This window comes from Rhinatrema bivittatum, chromosome 7 (genome assembly GCF_901001135.1).
Source record: "Rhinatrema bivittatum chromosome 7, aRhiBiv1.1, whole genome shotgun sequence".
Lineage (NCBI taxonomy): Eukaryota > Metazoa > Chordata > Amphibia > Gymnophiona > Rhinatrematidae > Rhinatrema > Rhinatrema bivittatum.
The window spans coordinates 305,116,475-305,134,681 of record NC_042621.1 but is presented as its reverse complement, the minus strand read 5'-3'; the positions used below and the strand labels follow the sequence as shown (position 1 = coordinate 305,134,681).

At 43.3% G+C, this 18,207-nt stretch overlaps 1 protein-coding gene across 3 annotated transcripts in view; it reads left to right on the top strand.

Moving 5' to 3' along the window:
- The window catches only part of TIAL1 (TIA1 cytotoxic granule associated RNA binding protein like 1), a 347,709-nt gene that overhangs the window by 227,929 nt on the left and 101,573 nt on the right, over window positions 1–18,207 (top strand). For 2 of the 3 annotated variants that reach the window (XR_003857944.1, XM_029610520.1), the window contains exons 7-9: window positions 750–858; window positions 1,474–1,569; window positions 11,542–11,626. Coding sequence is in view for 2 of the 3 variants with exons in the window: in XM_029610520.1 (XP_029466380.1) it covers window positions 750–858; window positions 1,474–1,569; window positions 11,542–11,626 (290 nt within the window). In the remaining variant the exon portion in view is untranslated. Of the gene's footprint in view, window positions 1–749; window positions 859–1,473; window positions 1,570–1,932; window positions 2,032–11,541; window positions 11,627–18,207 lie in introns of those variants that run through there. The other variant, XM_029610521.1, reaches the window with a different exon arrangement.

Genomic DNA, 18,207 nt, shown 5'->3' with positions numbered 1-18,207 from the left:
CTTTTAAGCACTTGCCAACTTACATGCTTACATATGAAGAACATTATGAATGACAGCATTGGGCAATAGTAATAGGACTGGCAAAGTTCTATGGCCAACTAGTTCTAAAAAATAGAGACTGACATATTAAATGAGTTAGAAAAGGTACAGAGAAGGGCGACCAAAATGATAAAGGGGATGGAAAAGTTCTATGAAAAAAGGCTAAAGTGTTTAGGACTCTTCAGCATAGAGAAGAGACAGCTGAGAGAAGATTTGATAGAGGTCTATAAAATAATGAGTGGAATGGAAACAAGTAAAGTACAAAGACCAAGGGACACAATGAAGTTACTAGGTAATACATTTAAAACTAATAAGAGGAAATATTTTTTTATTCAATGCATAATTAAGCTCTGGAATTCATTGCCAGAGGATGTGGTGAAAGCTATTAGTGTAGCTGCATTTAAAAAAGGTTTGGACTAGTTCCTGGAGAAAAAGTAAGTTAACCATTATTAAGGTAGAGTTGCAGAAAGCCGCTGCTTATTCTTGGAATCTATCTAACCCTTGGGATCCTGCCAGGTACTTGTGACCTGGCTTGGCCACTGTTGCAAACATGATACTGGGCTTGATGGACCTTTGGACTGACCTAGTATGGCAAGTCTTATATTCTTATGTGTTTGCTTTGAATTTGTCTGTAAATTGTTAGCTGCTTATTTTGATCACACACTGCACAGATTATGGTTATTCCAATGCAATCTTTTATGGTTCTGCAGGATGCAGAAAATGCAATAGTGCACATGGGAGGCCAGTGGTTGGGAGGTCGTCAGATCAGGACCAATTGGGCAACACGCAAGCCACCTGCTCCGAAAAGTACACAAGAAAGTAAGAATGCTTGAAATTACTTCCTTTTACAATTTGCTTTTTCTTATCATTATGGGCTTGGTGTATATTGTTCATGAATGACAGAACCTGATAAAATTTATTAGACAGAAAAAAAATATGTAGACATGCTGTTGGTTTTCAACACAGCTCTAAGTGCACTCCATTAGTGACCCAAAGCGCACCCCCTGCTATTTTACTGCCCCAGCAGTGCACAGTCCTCTGATTCACCAACAGCTCTGCCAGTGAACTTCAATTTTGCCCTGAAGAACCTTCTGCTATTCCAGTACTGATCCCACCACATACAGTGTTACCTGGCACCTCAGTCCTGATGTGCAGCATCCCCTAACCTAGACATACCTCTGCCAGGGCAGCTCAGTTTTTCCCTGTAATGTCTTTGCTATAGTTTCTTTTTTACACAGATGAGATCTCTCTCTCTCTCTCTCTCTCTCTCTCTCTATCTATATATATATATATATATATATATATATATTGTTGAGCTTATCTCATATGTAATCTGAGTATCATGTGCCCACATGTGATTTTATGTATAGATTACATTGCACATTCTATAACTAAGAGGAAAAAAGTTTAATGTTATTTTTTTCTAATCTGTAGATAGCACAAAACAGCTAAGGTTTGAAGATGTGGTGAACCAGTCAAGTCCCAAAAATTGTACAGTTTATTGTGGAGGAATTGCCTCAGGACTAACGGGTAAGAGCTGCATATTATTCCTTTTAGCCTACTTCCCATAGGGAAGAAAGTTAGAGATTGCCATGTCTGTGTGTTTGTCCATGTGTCCTATTCACACCAAATTTTCCGGCAATGTTGGGGGTGGGTGGGAGGGAGAAGAGGATCCTGATGGGATTATTTGGGGTTTTTTTTTTTTGGGGGGGGGGGGGGGGGGGCTGAGGGAGAGTAAATCCACTTATACCCATGAACACATACCCCAGAAAAGAGGTTCCATTAGTTTTGCATGGAACTTGTTTACATTCCTTCTCCTGTAGTTCCCCTATGGTTTAACCCCCACTCAGAGGCCATTATGTCCATCTAGCCTTTCAACATTTTCCTCTGCAGAGACTCCCTGTATATGAGAGCAGATTGCAGCTCCTGAGAGCCATTTCCATTTCTGGGAGTGTTGCAGGGAGATTGGACTACTGTAATTGGATTCTTAAGGTACCTTCCAGTTCTTTCTATGATTAAGATCAATACTTGGCTGAGTCCTTTTCAAAGGAGCTGAAAATACTACTCACAGCTTCGGTCATTCCAAGGAGCAGCAGGCTGAGCCAGAGGACCCAAGTCTAGTGATTGGCTGTTGAGCTGGATTTCTTGTACCCTTTTCAGCATGTACATGATCATTTTTTGCCAGTAGTATTTGGTGGTGATGGTAACATCCAACAAGTTATTTGGGAACAGCTCTTTCCTCTGCACTCAGGCAGGCCAGTCCACACCAGTGGGTTGTACAGATGGTAAACATGCAGCTTCCTTGTGAAACTTGATTGTAGTGTAAAAAGAAACACCAAAAAATCCGAGAGAGAAGATAGATTTGAATGCAGAGCTTAAACTCCTGAGGAGACATCTGTTGGTCCCCCCTCAGTAGAATGTTTTAAGTCTAGAAGCTTAACCAGGCATAGAAAGAAAAAAAAAAAAGACAAGGGAGTGCTCAGCGGTGAAGGCTTTGTAACCTCTCCCCCTGCAGCTGGAGACTCGATCATGCTCTCAGCCAGGAAGGGCTGAGCTCAGGTAAAAAGTTAGAAGGGAACGTTAGGTTCCCCTTTTTCCCGTCGATAGCAGGGCTGAATTAGCCATGCTGTCTGGGAAGTGTCGCGACCTGAAGTAGGCGGATTCTCCTCAGCTAGTGACAGAGCTTTGACTGTGCGGCTGCACGGTGGTGTTCCCGCGCGGTTCCCTCTCCTCTTCAGTTTCTTTTTTTCCGCAAGCCGATCGCACGCGGTGTTTTCTACTCATACTTTTTTCTCCTCACAGATTTTTTCTTCAGCTAATTTTTCGCCGTTTTTTCACATCTTTTTCATCTCCAGATGGCTCCAAAGCCGTCTGGATTTAAATATTGCCAATGTGGCAAAATTATGTCCGTTACCGATGGACATAATTATTGCTACCTCTGTTTAGGCCCTCATCACGACCAAAGGTCGTGTAGAGACTGCGGCCACATGTCTCCTCGGGCCCAAAACCACCGATCAGCAAAGATAGAGTGCCTGAAGATGGGCTCATATGCCCCACCTACATCGGCCCATTCTTCGCCGCGACCGGCGAAGACAGGTAAGGGCCCACAGAAAACGGGCTTCCTCCCTGGGCCCCTCCAAAGTGGGGCGAAGCAGGCTGGGTATTATCTCGGGGTTTCAAAAACCTGAACTGCCCTCGATCCATACCAGGGCTCCTGAAAAGGATCGGGAGGCATACGGCAAGGGAGATGTGTCGATGGGTTCCAGGCCACTAAAGCCAAACGAACCCCATCATTCTGCGCAGAAGAGACAAGCTTATGACGCAAGATACAATATTTACGCATGGCGCTGCCATGACGCAGGATGCCACCTTGACGCACGGCGCCGCATCGAAGCACGGAGCTGTCTTGAAGCAGGACGCCGCCTCGAAGCAGGACGCATATTCACAACACGACACCTCTTCGAGCCACGGCGCGAAACGGGCCATAGACTCGAAGCATACATCAACACTAGAAACATCTACCACGCAAATATCGAGAGGACATGTTTCAGTCACACACAATCTCAAAGCAAAATACATCCTTCCTTTTTGGAACATACTTCTTCCAAAAGGACAGCAAAGAGGAAACATCAGGAGCACTCCTCTTGCTTCCTCCACATCTAGCCGAGAGATTGAAGTGGAACTTCTCTCTGCCGCTGCAGAATCAGCTTCCTCACAACAATCTCCTCTTAGTGCACAAGACAATCCCAGCATTCATAGTGGGAATACTTCACCAGAACATATTCTGCTACCTGACATTCATCCTCCAAATAAAAGACAAATTGCATCTCCCTCCGCAAGGAACCCTTGCAGCGTCGGCAATGATAGAAATATCAGAAGTATTTTCAACATTCTTTCAAGACCTAGAACAAGGTCATCATTTACTACCAGTGATCTCTCCACATACCTCTGCACCTCCCTTACCAGATCCCATTCTGGGGGACCCAACCACAGAACCTGAGCACCATCCAGCGAGCCCTGCTTCACAGGTATCAACATTTTCGTCCAAGTCTTCTATGGGATTACCATCAGATCCCCCAGAAGGACCACAGGAACCTTATTCTCCTCCTGAGGACTTAACCTACTCTAAATTTATTGAGAAAGTAGGTGCCCTACTCCAAGTTCCAACAGGACGAATCTCAGATCCTAGAACGGAAATAATGGGCATTCTCAAAATTTCTGAAACCCCTGCTGAACCCAACTGCCCTACCGCCGCATTCGGTCTTATAAGACCTCCTTTTAAAAAAAATTGGAAAACCTTTTCCACGACCGCAACTTCCAGGAAGATTGACATTAAATATAAGATTCGCAACTCTTCAATCTACGAATCTCCTCAACTTCCTCATCATTCGGTGGTAGTGGAGTCAGCTCTTGCAAAGGCAAAACGCTCAAAACTGCATTCCAACGCCTCACCAAATAGAGAACATAAATGTTTGGACAACTTCGCAAAGAAAGTTTATCATTCCTCCATGTTGACATTAGAATTCAACACCATCAGTTTTACACTACTCAATACCTCTTCGAGACTCTTCAAAAACTGCGCCCACTTTGTATTTCAGAGGATAATACCCTTCCACAACCGTTTTTGGATTTAGAAGAAGGGCTTAGACATTTACTCAGATCCGTTTATGAATTGTTTGAGTCGTCTACACGAGCCTCTGCTTCGGCCATAGCTGCCAGGTGTCTTGCTTGGCTCAAGGCAAGCAGTATTCGCACTGATGTCCATGAAAAACTGGCAGACATTCCATGCGTGGGAGACCATCTTTTTGGTGATCAATTCACAGACACAGTCTCCCGTTTGAAATAACAAAGTGCAGCCGTACAATCTCTTACCTTCCCCTCAGAATCACACAAGCCTCAGCAGAGATTTTATCAACCTTACCGTCGTCTGTATTACCCACGGTCATATTCCAGACCTTATTCTCAGTATAGACCACAGCCATATGCTCCCCCCAGATCTACACCTCAAACGGTGGCAAGGGGAAGGCCCAGACAGCAAAGACAACAAAAGCAAACACCAGCACCACAGCAAAAACAGTCATCTTTTTGAGTACAATCCAGCCACCAACCCCTCCAGACTTCATAGGAGATCGTCTCCAATTTTTCCTAAACAATTGGAATTCGATCACTTCAGACAAATGGGTGATCAACATCATCAAGGAAGGTTACCATCTAAATTTCAAAAGCATTCCACCCCTTCCTCACCTGTCTCCAAAACGAGATACACCCACTCATTCATCATCCCTTCATGCAGAGTTATCCAACCTCTTACTTCAGAATTCTATTCAAACAATCCCTCTTCAACATCAGAATCAGGGTTTTTATTCCCCATATTTTCTTATTCCAAAGAAATCGGGAGGCCTTCGTCCTATACTGGATCTCCGCCTCCTGAATCAACACATTCAGAAAGAGAAATTCAAAATGACCTCTCTCAAAAATATCCTACCTCTGATACAACCCCACGATTGGCTATGTTCCATCGACCTGAAGGATGCTTATTCCCATATACCAATTCACCCTTCCTCTTGGCAGTACCTCTGTTTTCAAGTTCAGAGTTCACACTACCAATACAAGGTACTCCCCTTTGGTCTGTCTTCAGCCCCTAGGGTATTCACAAAATGTCTAGCAGTAGTGGTGGCTCATCTCAGACAACTTTCAATCCAAATATTTCCTTATCTGGACGATTGGTTAATAGTGGCTTCCAATCCGTCCACTCTCAAGGCGCATACGTTATGCACGATCAATTGCCTTCAAACGCTGGGATTCCTGCTCAACTTCAAAAAATCCCAACTCCAACCTACACAGATACTTCAGTTTATAGGTGCTCTCATCAATACGATAGAAGAGAGGGCCTATCTTCCATCAGACAAGATGCACACCCTTTTGACCTTAGCGCACAGCCTAATCAACAGAACTCAAGCACCCGCACGCCAAATCCTTCAACTGCTGGGACATGTGGCGGCAGCCATCTACGTAGTTCCCCACACTAGGCTTCACATGCGCCGCTTACAGTGGGGGCTAAAGACGCAGTGGTCTCAGTTTCTACAACCACTCAGCTCCAAGATTCACATTACCAACACAATGAAGGAGGACATTCGCTGGTGGCTCTCTCCTTCCAATCTAGCAACGGGAGCCCCTTTCCGTCTACCTCCACATCAGCTCATGCTCACTACGGACGCGTCCAGGAAGGGTTGGGGGGCACACTTAGGCGACCTGAAAACACAAGGTCTCTGGACTCCTCAAGAATCGATGTACCAGATCAATCTCTTAGAGCTTCGAGCGATCTGGAAAGCACTTCAAACCTTCTCCATTCAGATCCAACACTCAAACCTCATGGTGTATACCGACAACCAAGTGGCAATGTTTTACATAAACAAAGAAGGAGGGTCCAGTTCTTGGATACTGTGTTGGGAAGCACTTCGGATACTTCACTGGACTCTCAAGTTCCAAATCTCACTCCAAGCCACTTACCTTCCGGGTCTAGGCAATATAACAGCAGATCGTCTAAGCGAGTGTTTCATCCACACGAGTGGACCCTGAATCCAGAGGTAGCGGAAAAAATTTTTCAACAATGGGGTTTTCCGTCAATAGGTCTCTTTGCCACAGAAAGCAACAGACAAGTTCGAACATTCTGCTCCATTTATCCCAGCAGCATACGGTTCGCCCCAGATGCCTTCCTCATTCCATGGACCGACAGGCTCGATGTATGCTTATCCTCCCATTCCACTAATTTCTCGGACAGTTCAGAAGTGCATACAGGATGTGGCGGACATGATACTCATCGCCCCAGCATGGACAAGGCAGCCATGGTATGCGTATCCAAGGCGTCTTTCCATATGCCCACCAATACTGCTTCAAAACCATCCACATTTTCTAATGCAAGAAGTGGGCTCTCTTCTTCACCCAATGAATCAATCACTTCATCTCACAGCATAGAGATTGAACGGCAAGTATTGAATCACCTTAATTTACCCATACAAGTGGAAGACATCCTTATCGCATCCAGGAAACCTTCCACCAGACGTAACTATACAGGCAAATGGCATTGCTATCTAACCTGGTGCAATCCTAGGAACATAAATCCTTTTTCTGCTACTGCCTCTCAATTACTACAGTATCTACACACCCTGTACGAAGTGGATTTAGCTACCACTTCGGTTAGAGTACACATTAGTGCTATAGCAGCGTTTCATGACCAGCATAACGATCTGCCTATATCAAATCATCCACTAATATCTAGATTCATGAAAGGCATGTTACGACTTCGCCCGCCGGTGACCAAACCTACCGGTACCATGGGATCTCAACGTAGTTTTGGAACAGCTCATGCTACCACCCTTTGAACCAATAGACACCAGCCACATGAAATATGTGACATGGAAAGCAGTTTTTCTAGAGCCATTACATCAGCACGGAGGGTCAGTGAACTCCAGGCATTGGTTCACTACTCACCTTATCTAGAGTTTTACCATGATAAAGCGACATCACCCTACCTTTCTCCCTAAGGTGGTTTCCTTTTTTCATCTCAATCAAACCATCACTCTTTCCATTTTTATGCCAAAACCACATGCCAATGACCGAGAGAAACTTCTACCTACTCTAGACTGTAAAAGAGCTCTAGCCTACTACAAACAAAGGACTCAGTCCACTTCTAGGCACTCTCAACTATTCCTTTCCTTTAACCCCAATGATCCGGGCCAACCCATTTTGAAAAGGACTATAGCCAGTTGGTTATCACAGTGCATTCTATTTTGCTACAATGAACTTTCCATCAAACGTGAAATTAAGCCTAAGGCACATCAGATACACACCACAGCAGCATCAGTTGCCCACTTGAACAATGTTCAACTACTAGATATCTGTAAGGTAGCAACATGGTCCTCCATTCATACCTTCACATCTCACTGTTCCCTTCAACAACAAACGACCTCTGATGCAGCACTAGGCACAGCAGTCTTAACTACACGAAAGCTATGAGACTGTCTACTTCTTCAAGGGTTGCTGTCCAAACCTTCAAAAACATTACACAGGGACACAACCGGGGAGCTTGGGACTCCCAGACATCATGGCTAATTCAGCCCTGCTATCGACGGGAAAAAGCAAGTTTGCTTACCGTAAACGGTGTTTCTGTAGGTAGGATGAATTAGCCATGCGTTCCCTCCTTCCTCCCTAGACAGTCACCTACAGGACACACTAACATACCTTACCTCTCGCTTGGCTACAAAGAAACTGAAGAGGAGAGGGAACCGCGCGAGAACACCACCGTGCACCCGCACAGAGTCAAAGCTCTGCCACTAGCTGAGGAGACTCCGCCTACTTCGGGTCGCAACGCTTCCCAGACAGCATGGCTAATTCATCTTGCTATCTACGGAAACACTGTTTACGGTAAGCAAACTTGCTTTTCTCCTTACCGGGTCTCTTTTACACTCGGCGTTTCCCTTTTACACTCGGCATTTCCCTTTTACACTCGGCGTTTCCCTTTTCCCTCTCACTTTATTGTTACCGTACTATGATGGCACATGTTCAAGTTGTAAGCTATACCACTCATAATTGTTATCGTGCCTATATGTAAACCGTTGTGATGGTTCTCCAACTTGACGACAGTATAGAAGAGTTTTTAAATAAATAAAATAAAAATAAACTTCTCTGGGGAGTTAGTGAAAAGTGGAGGCGGCACAGGTCAGCGGGTTGAGCAGCTTTTGCTAGGCCCTGCATCTCAGGCTCAGTTAAGTCAGCTGCATAGTAGGCTGCAGTGGTGGCTTTTTCCCCACGCGCTCAGACGTGTGAGCATTTTCGCCATGCGGCACTGTCTTGATGTGGTCATGCATGTGCATGGGTAATTGTGCGCATAAAGCCACGGCCTAGATTCAAACGCATATTTGCATGGTACACCCCTGGTGCAGTTGTTGTGTGTGCCGCAGATTGTGTAAAGCTGAGTTAAAAGAAGAATGATGGGGACAAAAAGTCCAAGTGCCTTGCTATTTGTATGGCTTGCTATATAAGGATGATTCAGCCATTGCTCTCTCTGAGCCTGTTTTGGCGCTGTTTAGACACTCAAGGAGATTTTCACACTACAGATTTTGCAGACATTGGGATCTCCTATTGGTCTGTGGTGGATCTGGAGTGGAGAGGCACAGGAGGCGACACGGCGGATGGTTCCCCTTCCCCCTTGTTATCGATGGCTTCCTCTGGGGAGGGGTTGGAAAGTAACATGTTTGGGCCAGTAGGCCCTGGTATGGATCCATCCTCCTCCTCCAGGATGGAATTTTTCCAGGGTTTGCAGGCTTTTCTGCAGGGGCGTCCAGTGGAGAACCAACACGCTAAGAAAGGGTCTCATTCTCTGGCCTCCTTCTTGCTATCTATGTCGGGCAGGTGCGCAGTGAGCCTGCTTCTGGAGATGTTCAGGGGGATGTGGATCTTGACACGTGAATGATTCCAATGGGGACTTGGCTTTCTCACCTCTGAAAGAGGGAGAAATTCCACCTGACTTCCACTCCATTTTTTTTTTTCACAAAGTTGAGTTGTCAAGTTTGTTGACTTAGACCCTGAAGAAGCTAGGAGTAGACAGGGGTGGCACAGGCTTACAAAAGAAAGATCCCATATTGGTCCCTTTATAAAAAGTGTCCTGTTCCCCCACTGATGCCAATTCAAGAGTTAATTGATTTTGGGTGGAATTCCCTGGAGGCATGTTTTTGCCTTTTGGATTTGAAGGCAAGGGAACAGTTGCGATTCCCGAAGGTTGATACCTTGGTGTGTGCTGTTGTTAAGTGAACCACCATACTGGTTGAAGGAGGGGCAGCTCTAAAAGATGCTCAGGATAGGAGAATTGAGGCCATCCTTAAACAGGCTTTTGAAAATTACTTCTTGCTGTTGTGTGGTGGCTTGGGCTTGTTGCGTTTCTCTCTCAGGAGACCCAAGGAGCAGGGTCCAGTAGCAGGTCAGATATAAACTGGGAACCGCGTTTTTAGCTGATGCAAGCTGTGACTTGGCACAGATGGCTGCTAGAGGGGTAGCTTCCATGATAGCAGTTAGACCCCAGTTATGACTGTGAAACTGGTTAGCAGACACTATTTCCAAGTCCAGTTTCACAAGGTAACCCTTTAAGGGAAGTGAGTTGGAGAAGATGGTGAATTGTTGGGGCGAATCCAGGATTCCTTGATTGCCAGAGCACAGGAAAGCAGAATCATGTTTTTTTGGGGCGAGAGGTTGTTCCAGGGATTCCCATATGTTTCCTCCATATAGAGGAGCTGCTACACAAAAGTCTTGTCCCTTCAGAAGATCCCAGTTGTTTCAGCCTAAGATACAAATCATACCGGTTTACATTAAAAACAGAGTGTGCAGGAAAATAGGTTTCCTAAGTCAAATACATTGAACATATTTAATAAACAAAGGATTACTAAACACTATGAAAAAGGTTAATTAACAAAGGAAAACTTAAGGGAATTAAAATAAGCGTAGCACAAAGGATTGCACGAAGGGGTGCACAAAGGGGAGTGCCCCTTCGGCGTACCCCTTCGGCGCGCGTGGAATGTGGCCGTTTACCGACTCGCCGCTGAGCGTGATAGAGCGATAGAGATGAGCAGGATTAAAGTTTGTTGCAATCCTTGGATGTCAAGCAACCTTTGGTGCGGTACTTGAAGTTTAGTAGCTCCTTGAAGAAGACTGATCATCTGTTTGTGCTCCATGGTGGAGGTAAATAAGGGGATTTGGCGACATGGGTGAAGATAGCCCATTGAGTGAAGGAAGTCATCACGGCTGTCTGTGGATACAGATATACCATTAAATAGACAGGTCAAGGTGCCTACTAGAGCTCAGGCAGTCTCATAAGCAGAGATTTGGTTGTTGCCTCCTGTTGAGATCTGCTAAGCAGTGACATGGTCATCTTTACATACCTTCCACAGACATTACCGCTTGGACTTTAGGGCTCAGGAGGACACTGCTTTCGCACATGCGATGTTGATGGGACTGCAGGCAGCCTCCCACCTTTTTCAGGAGTAGCTTTGGCGCATTCCAGGGGTGTGGATTGGCATGCCTGAGTACAGAGGAAAAAGAAATTACTATTTATCTGAAAATTTCCTTTTCTCTAAGGAGGTAGGCCAATCCACAACCCACCCTAGGCTGCCTATTTGCTTTTAGGTTGTCCTTTAAATGATGATGATGCAGAGTGTTATTTCTTTTGATTCTTTTGAAGGACTGGTAAGTGAAATAACCAGCCCCTAAGATATTAACTTTATGCTGAGCTCAGTGCTTCCTGATTGGTTGGGAGCGTTCTAGAGATATTGGCAGGCTGATGTTGGGGCAGGGCTATATGTCAGTGACTTCAGCAAGTCAGTTTTACTCTGTCTCCATCTGCTGTTGAGTGCATAACCCACTGATGTAGATTGGCCTGCCTTCTTTAGAGGAAAGGAAATTATTAGGTAAGTAGTAATTTCTTCTTTTCTAAGAAATTGCATTATCTTTCAGATCAGCTTATGCGACAAACGTTTTCACTGTTTGGACAAATTATGGAAATACGAGTTTTCCCAGAAAAGGGTTATTCCTTCATCAGGTAAGACTGTGTCACCAAACAAGGGCTTGATGATTTGGGCCGTTGAAGTTTGTTTTTCATATCTTTCAGTGTTGCTTTTTGCTTGTGTGTTCTTGTGCTTGTTCTCTCACTTCTTTCCCATTTGAAAGTAGAGCAGTACCTCACTAGTATTTCAGATGACACATAGTGGGGTGGGGAATCTCCAGTCCTTCAGTAATGCACACCAATCAGGTTTTCAGGATATCCCTAATGAATATGCATGTGATAGACTTGTGCATACATTGCCTCAGTTGTATGCAAAGCTGTTGCATGCTTATTAATTAGGGATATCCTGAAAACCAGTGTGCAGCTCTTGAGGACCGGAGTTTCCCCACAGCTGACATGAGATGTTGAATTCCTCTTTTGACTAGAGAACTAAACACTTGAATACCTGTGTGTAACTAACCCAAACAATATAGAAACACGATGGCAGAAAAAGACTTTATGGGCCATCCAGTCTGCCCATCTGTCCAATTAATTTAACATTATAATTCTCATCACTTCCGTAGACATCCCTTGTATTTATCCCATGCTTTCTTGAATTCAGATGCTGTTTTTGTCTCCACCACCTCCACTGGGAAGCCAGTCCACACATCCACTACCTTCTCTTTAAAGAAGTATTTCCTAAGATTACTCCTGAGTCTACCCCCTTTCAACCTCTTCTCATGACTCCTCATTCTAAAGCGTCATTTCCCTTGAAAAAGGCTTTAGGCAACTCTCACCAGAAATTTGATGCATATAGAGCTTGATCCAGAACAGAAACAGATGGTCAACAGTTGTCATCTTCTCACTGTCTTGGGAGTCTCCAAAATTGGTTGACTTCTATTCAGGATCACAGGCAAGATCTTTTTTGGGGAAGAAGCAATCTGGCACTCTAGCACTGCTATCAGTTTTAGCTGACAATCCTGGTTGTGGGTTGGGGTCAGTCGGTTACCAGAGTAAGATAAGTATCCATCATAAAATGTTAAGTTATGGGGGTTTTTTTATTCATTTACTTGTAGGTATTTTATAGAGCAACTTTGAAGTGCATTATTCTTTGTAAAAATTGTGATGCACTAAAAATCACCCATTTATTGGTTTGCTGTTTAACTCCTAATTATGTAACATGTATTTGTAGGGAATGGAATTGGTATTCATTTCATATGAAAGGTTTTTGCATTGAAAGTTTACAATATTAAATCTAGTACATAATGGGTATGCATGGAAATAGATCTAGTATGGATGTATAATGCTAGTAGCAGTCCTTTGCTTGGTCAGCAAAAATTATTTTAAAAGGAAAGAATCGCCAACATGATTTATTCAGAAGTACAGAGGATGTAAAATATGGAAAAGATTGCTTATTCAGTTACAAGGTGCCGTTTAAAACTAATGGAATTCTGGAAAGTATGGACTAATTTTTTTTAAGGCTGATAACTGAAATCCAAACAGTTTATCTTGGAGTAGCGTTTGGACCAGTGATGGCGAACTCCAGTCTTCAAGTGCCACAAGCAGACCAGTTTTTCAGGATATCTACAACGAATATGCATGAGAGAGATTTGCATGCACTGCCTCCATTGTATGCAAATCTATCTCATGCATATTCATTGTGGATATCCTGAAAACCTGGCCTGTTTTTGGCAGTTGAGGTCTGGAGTTCACAATCACTGGTTTGGACTCTTAAGACTAATTATATTATGTAAAAAAAAAACAAAAAACAAATTCTGTAGACCATCATTTCTTGTCCTTTCCCTTGAGGAGATGGAGATATCTCTTTCTGTAGCACACCTTCAAATAAATTTAAGTATCTCAAAGGTATAAATAGTGCACAAGAAGTGAAACCTTATTTTCAGAGGAAAGAATGCCCTGGAATAAGAGGTCACAGTATGAGACTCCAAGGAGGCGGACTCCGGAACAATATCAGAAAATATTTCATCACAGAAATGATGGTGGATGCATGGAAGGGCCACCTAGTGGAAGTGCTGGAGACAAAAAAAAAACCAAAAACTGTAGTGGTATTAGAGAGCTTGTGATAAGCACAGAGGAACCTTAGTTGCAGGGAAGCCTGTGGTTAGGGCTAGAGATCAACTAGGATCTATGGCATTGCCCAGGAATGAAATTGTGTAGACTGGATAGACCCTATGATCTTTATCTGCCATTCTATGCATATTTCTGCATATCTTTGTGCAGGATTTTGAAAATTCACTGGCCTGCTTATCGAGCTGGCAAGATGACCCAGGCAACAGGAAGCAATCCCTAATCTAGTGTTTCCCAGCCATTTCAAGCCCAAGGCAGACCTATTTTAACAAAATGTTAAGTGGCACACTAGCTTCCATGAAGAAGGCAGGGCAGACATGAAGAGGAACTCATATGGCCAAAGGAAGAGCCAGGGAGCACTCAAAGCCCCACTAGCCTGTCTTCCAAATGTTAAAGGGGGAGAGGGTAGAGACACCCACAAACCTGTCACAACAGATCAGCTCCTTCTCTATACAGTTATGCTCATAAGGTTACATATCCCTGGCAGAATTTAAGATGTGTAACATTTTAAGAAAACATGAGTGATCAGACAAAACACACAGGAGAATTTGGTTCTTACCTGCTAATTCATTCCTGTAATACCACGGGTCAGTCCAGACTGCTGGGTTTTGCCTCCCTTCCAGCAGATGGAGACAGAGAAAAACTTCAAGAGCACCCCTTCTTAATCTAGTGATCCATCTGCATTTCTTCAGTATTAATATTACCAAAGCAGAAATATGTGATTAAATAATGTGCAGACAAGAAGAATACGATCATAAGTATGTTCATGTGAAAACCGGGAAGTAACCTTCAGCGTCCAGAAAATCAGAAAGAAAATGCTGTTAGAGAACGAGTGGAATCTCCAAAAAAAATACTGGTCGTTCCCCCCCCCCCCCCCCCAATGGGGGGGGGGCGTCTGGACTGATCCGTGCTACTACAAGAATGAAAATTAGCAGGTAAACAATTTTCCTTTCCCTGTACATACCTGGATCAGTCCAGACTGCTAGGATGTACCAAAGCTTCCCTATCTGGTGTGGGATCCTGACTCTCGCTCGGATGACACTGCTGCTGAAACATTTGACGTCCGATGTCTGGATGTCCAAACGGTAGTACCTGGCAAAAGTATGCAGAGACTTCCAGGTCGCCGCTCTGCAATTTTTTTGTGGTGAGACTAACTGGCATTCTGCCCAAGAAGCAGCCTGCGACCGGAGCGAATGTGCTTTCAACCCATCTGGGACAGGCTGTCCGCAACAAATATAAGCGGAAGTAATGGCCGCTTTCAACCAACAAGCAATGGTCACTTTTGACGCTTTCTGACCTTTCTTGGTGCCAATCCATAGAACAAAAAGATGATCTGAGACTTGAAAGGCATTAGTGATGTTGAGGTAACGCAAGAGAACTGTCCAGACATCCAGATGCCTCAATTCCCTAGTGTGAGAGGCTTCCAGCTCGAAATTTGAAAAGGCCAGAAGTTCCACTGACTGATTTAAGTGGAAAGTTAAGACAAGAGAGTTAGGGCATCCCAACAGAGAGGTTCCATTAAATGCAAACATAGTTCATATGCCTATATGTAAAAAATCACCAAAGCTAATGAGTTCCAAATTATCCCAAACAACTGAAAAGCAGGTTGTTAAAACAAACAAAAACCACACTTTGAAATGTCTGTATGCCAATGCCAGAAGTCTAAGAAGTAAGATGGGGAGAGTTAGAGTGTATAGCAGCAAATGATGAGATTGACATAATTGGCATCACAGAGACTTGGTGGAAGGAGTATAACCAATGGGACAGTGCTATATCAGGGTACAAATTATATCGCAATGATAGGGAGGATCAACTTGGTGGGGGTGTGGCACTTTATGTCCGGGAGGGTATAGAGTCCAACAGGATAAAGATCATACAAGAGAGTAAATGCTCAGTAGAATCTATATGGGTAGAAATCCCCTGTGTGTTGGGTAAGAGTATAGTGATAGGAGTATACTACTGTCCACCTGGACAAAATGGTCAGACAGATGATGAAATGCTAAGAGAAATGAGGGAAGCAAACCAATTTGGCAGTGCAGTAATAATGGGAGATTTCAATTTCCCCAATATTGACTGGGTAAATGTAACATCAGGACTTGCTAGAGACATAAAGTTCTTGGATGTAATAAATGATTGCTTCATGGAGCAATTGGTTCAGGAACCAACAAGAGAGGGAGCTATTTTAGATTTAATTCTTAGTGGAACGCAGGATTTGGTGAGAGAAGTAAAGGTGGTGGGGCCACTTGGCAACATTGATCATAACATGATCAAATTTAAACTAATAACTGGAAGGGGGACAATAAGTAAATCTACAGCTCTAACACTAAATTTTAAAAAGGGAAACTTTGATAAAATGAGGAAAATAGAAAAAAACTGAAAGGTGCAGCTGCAAAGGTTAAAAGTGTTCAACAGGCATGGACATTGTTTAAAAATACAATCCTAGAGGCGCAGTCCATATGTATTCCACGCATTAAGAAAGGTGGAAGGAAAGCAAAACGATTACCGTCATGGTTAAAAGGTGAGGTGAAAGAGGCTATTTTAGCCAAAAAAACATCCTTCAAAAATTGGAAGAAGGATCCATCTGAAGAAAATAGGATAAAACATAAGCATTGTCAAGCTAAGTGTAAAACATTGATAAGACAGGCAAAGAGAGAATTTGAAATGAAATTGGCCATAGAAGCAAAGTCTCATAATAAAAACTTTTTAAAATATATCCAAAGCAAGAAACCTGTGAGGGAGTCGGTTGGACCATTAGATGACAGAGGGGTTAAAGGGGCTCTTAGGGAAGATAAGGCCATTGCAGAAAGACTAAATTAATTCTTTGCCTCCGTGTTTACTAATGAGGATGTTGGGGAGATACCAGTTCCGGAGATGGATTTCAGGGGTGATGAGTCAGACGAACTGAACGAAATCACTGTGAACCTGGAAGATATAGTAGACCAGATTGACGAACTAAAGAGTAACAAATCACCTGTACCGGATGGTATGCATCCTAGGGTTCTGAAGGAACTCAAAAATGAAATTTCTGATCTATTAGTTAAAATTTGTAACCTGTCCTTAAAATCATCCATTGTACCTGAAGACTGGAGGGTGGCCAATGTAACCCCAATATTTAAAAAAGGTTCCAAGGGTGATCCGGGTAACTATAGAACAGTGAGCCTGACTTCAGTGCCAGGACAAATACTGGAAACCATTCTCAAGATCAAAACTGTAGAGCATATAGAAAGACATGATTTAATGGAACATAGTCAATAGGGATTTACCCAAGGGAAGTCTTGCCTAACAAATCTGCTTCATATTTTTTGAATGGGTTAATAAACATGTGGATAAAGGTGAACCGGTAGATGGTAGTGTATTTGGATTTTCAGAAGGCATTTGACAAAGTCCCTCATGAGAGGCTTCTACGAAAATTAAAAAGTCATGGGATAGGAGGCAATGTCCTTTCGTGGATTACAAGCTGGTTAAAAGACAGGAAACAGAGAGTAGGATTAAATGGTCAATTTTCTCAGTGGAAAAGGGTAAACAGTGGAGTGCCTCAGGGATCTGTACTTGGACCGGTGCTTTTCAATATATATATAAATGATCTGGAAAGGAATATGACAAGTGAGGTTATCAAATTTGCAGATGATACAAAATTATTCAGAATAGTTAAATCACAAGCAGACTGTGATACATTACAGGAGGACCTTTCAGGACTTGAAGATTGGGCATCCAAATGGCAGATGAAATTTAATGTGGACAAGTGCAAGGTGTTGCATATAGGGAAAAATAACCATTGCTGTAGTTATACGATGTTAGGTTCCATATTAGGAGCTACCACCCAGGAAAAAGATCTAGGCATCATAATGGATAATACTTTAAAATCGTCGGTTCAGTGTGCTGCAGCAGTCAAAAAAGCAAATAGAATGATAGGAATTATTAGGAAGGGAATGGTTAATAGAACGGAAAATGTCATAATGCCTCTGTATCGCTCCATGGTGAGACCACACCTTGAATACTGTGTACAATTCTGGTCGCCTCATCTCAAAAAAGATATAGTTGCGATGGAGAAGGTACAGATAAGGGCAACCAAAATGATAAAGGGGATGGAACAGCTTCCCTTTGAGGAAAGGCTGAAGAGGTTAGGGCTGTTCAGCTTGGAGAAGAGACGGTTGAGGGGGGGATATGATAGAGGTCTTTAAGATCATGAGAGGTCTTGAAGGAGTAGATGTGACTTGGTTATTTTCACTTTCGAATAATAGAAGGACTAGGGGGCATTCCATGAAGTTAGCAAGTAGCACATTTAAGACTAATCGGAGAAAATTCTTTTTCACTCAACGCACAATAAAGCTCTGGAATTTGTTGCCAGAGGATGTGGTTAGTGCAGGTAGGTGTAGCTGGGTTCAAAAAAGGTTTGGATAAGTTCTTGGAGAAGAAGTCCATTAATGGCTATTAATCAATTTTACTTAGGGAATAGCCACTGCTATTAATTGCATCAGTAGCATGGGATCTTCTTAGCGTTTGAGTAATTGCCAGGTTCTTGTGGCCTGGTTTTGGCCTCTGTTGGAAAC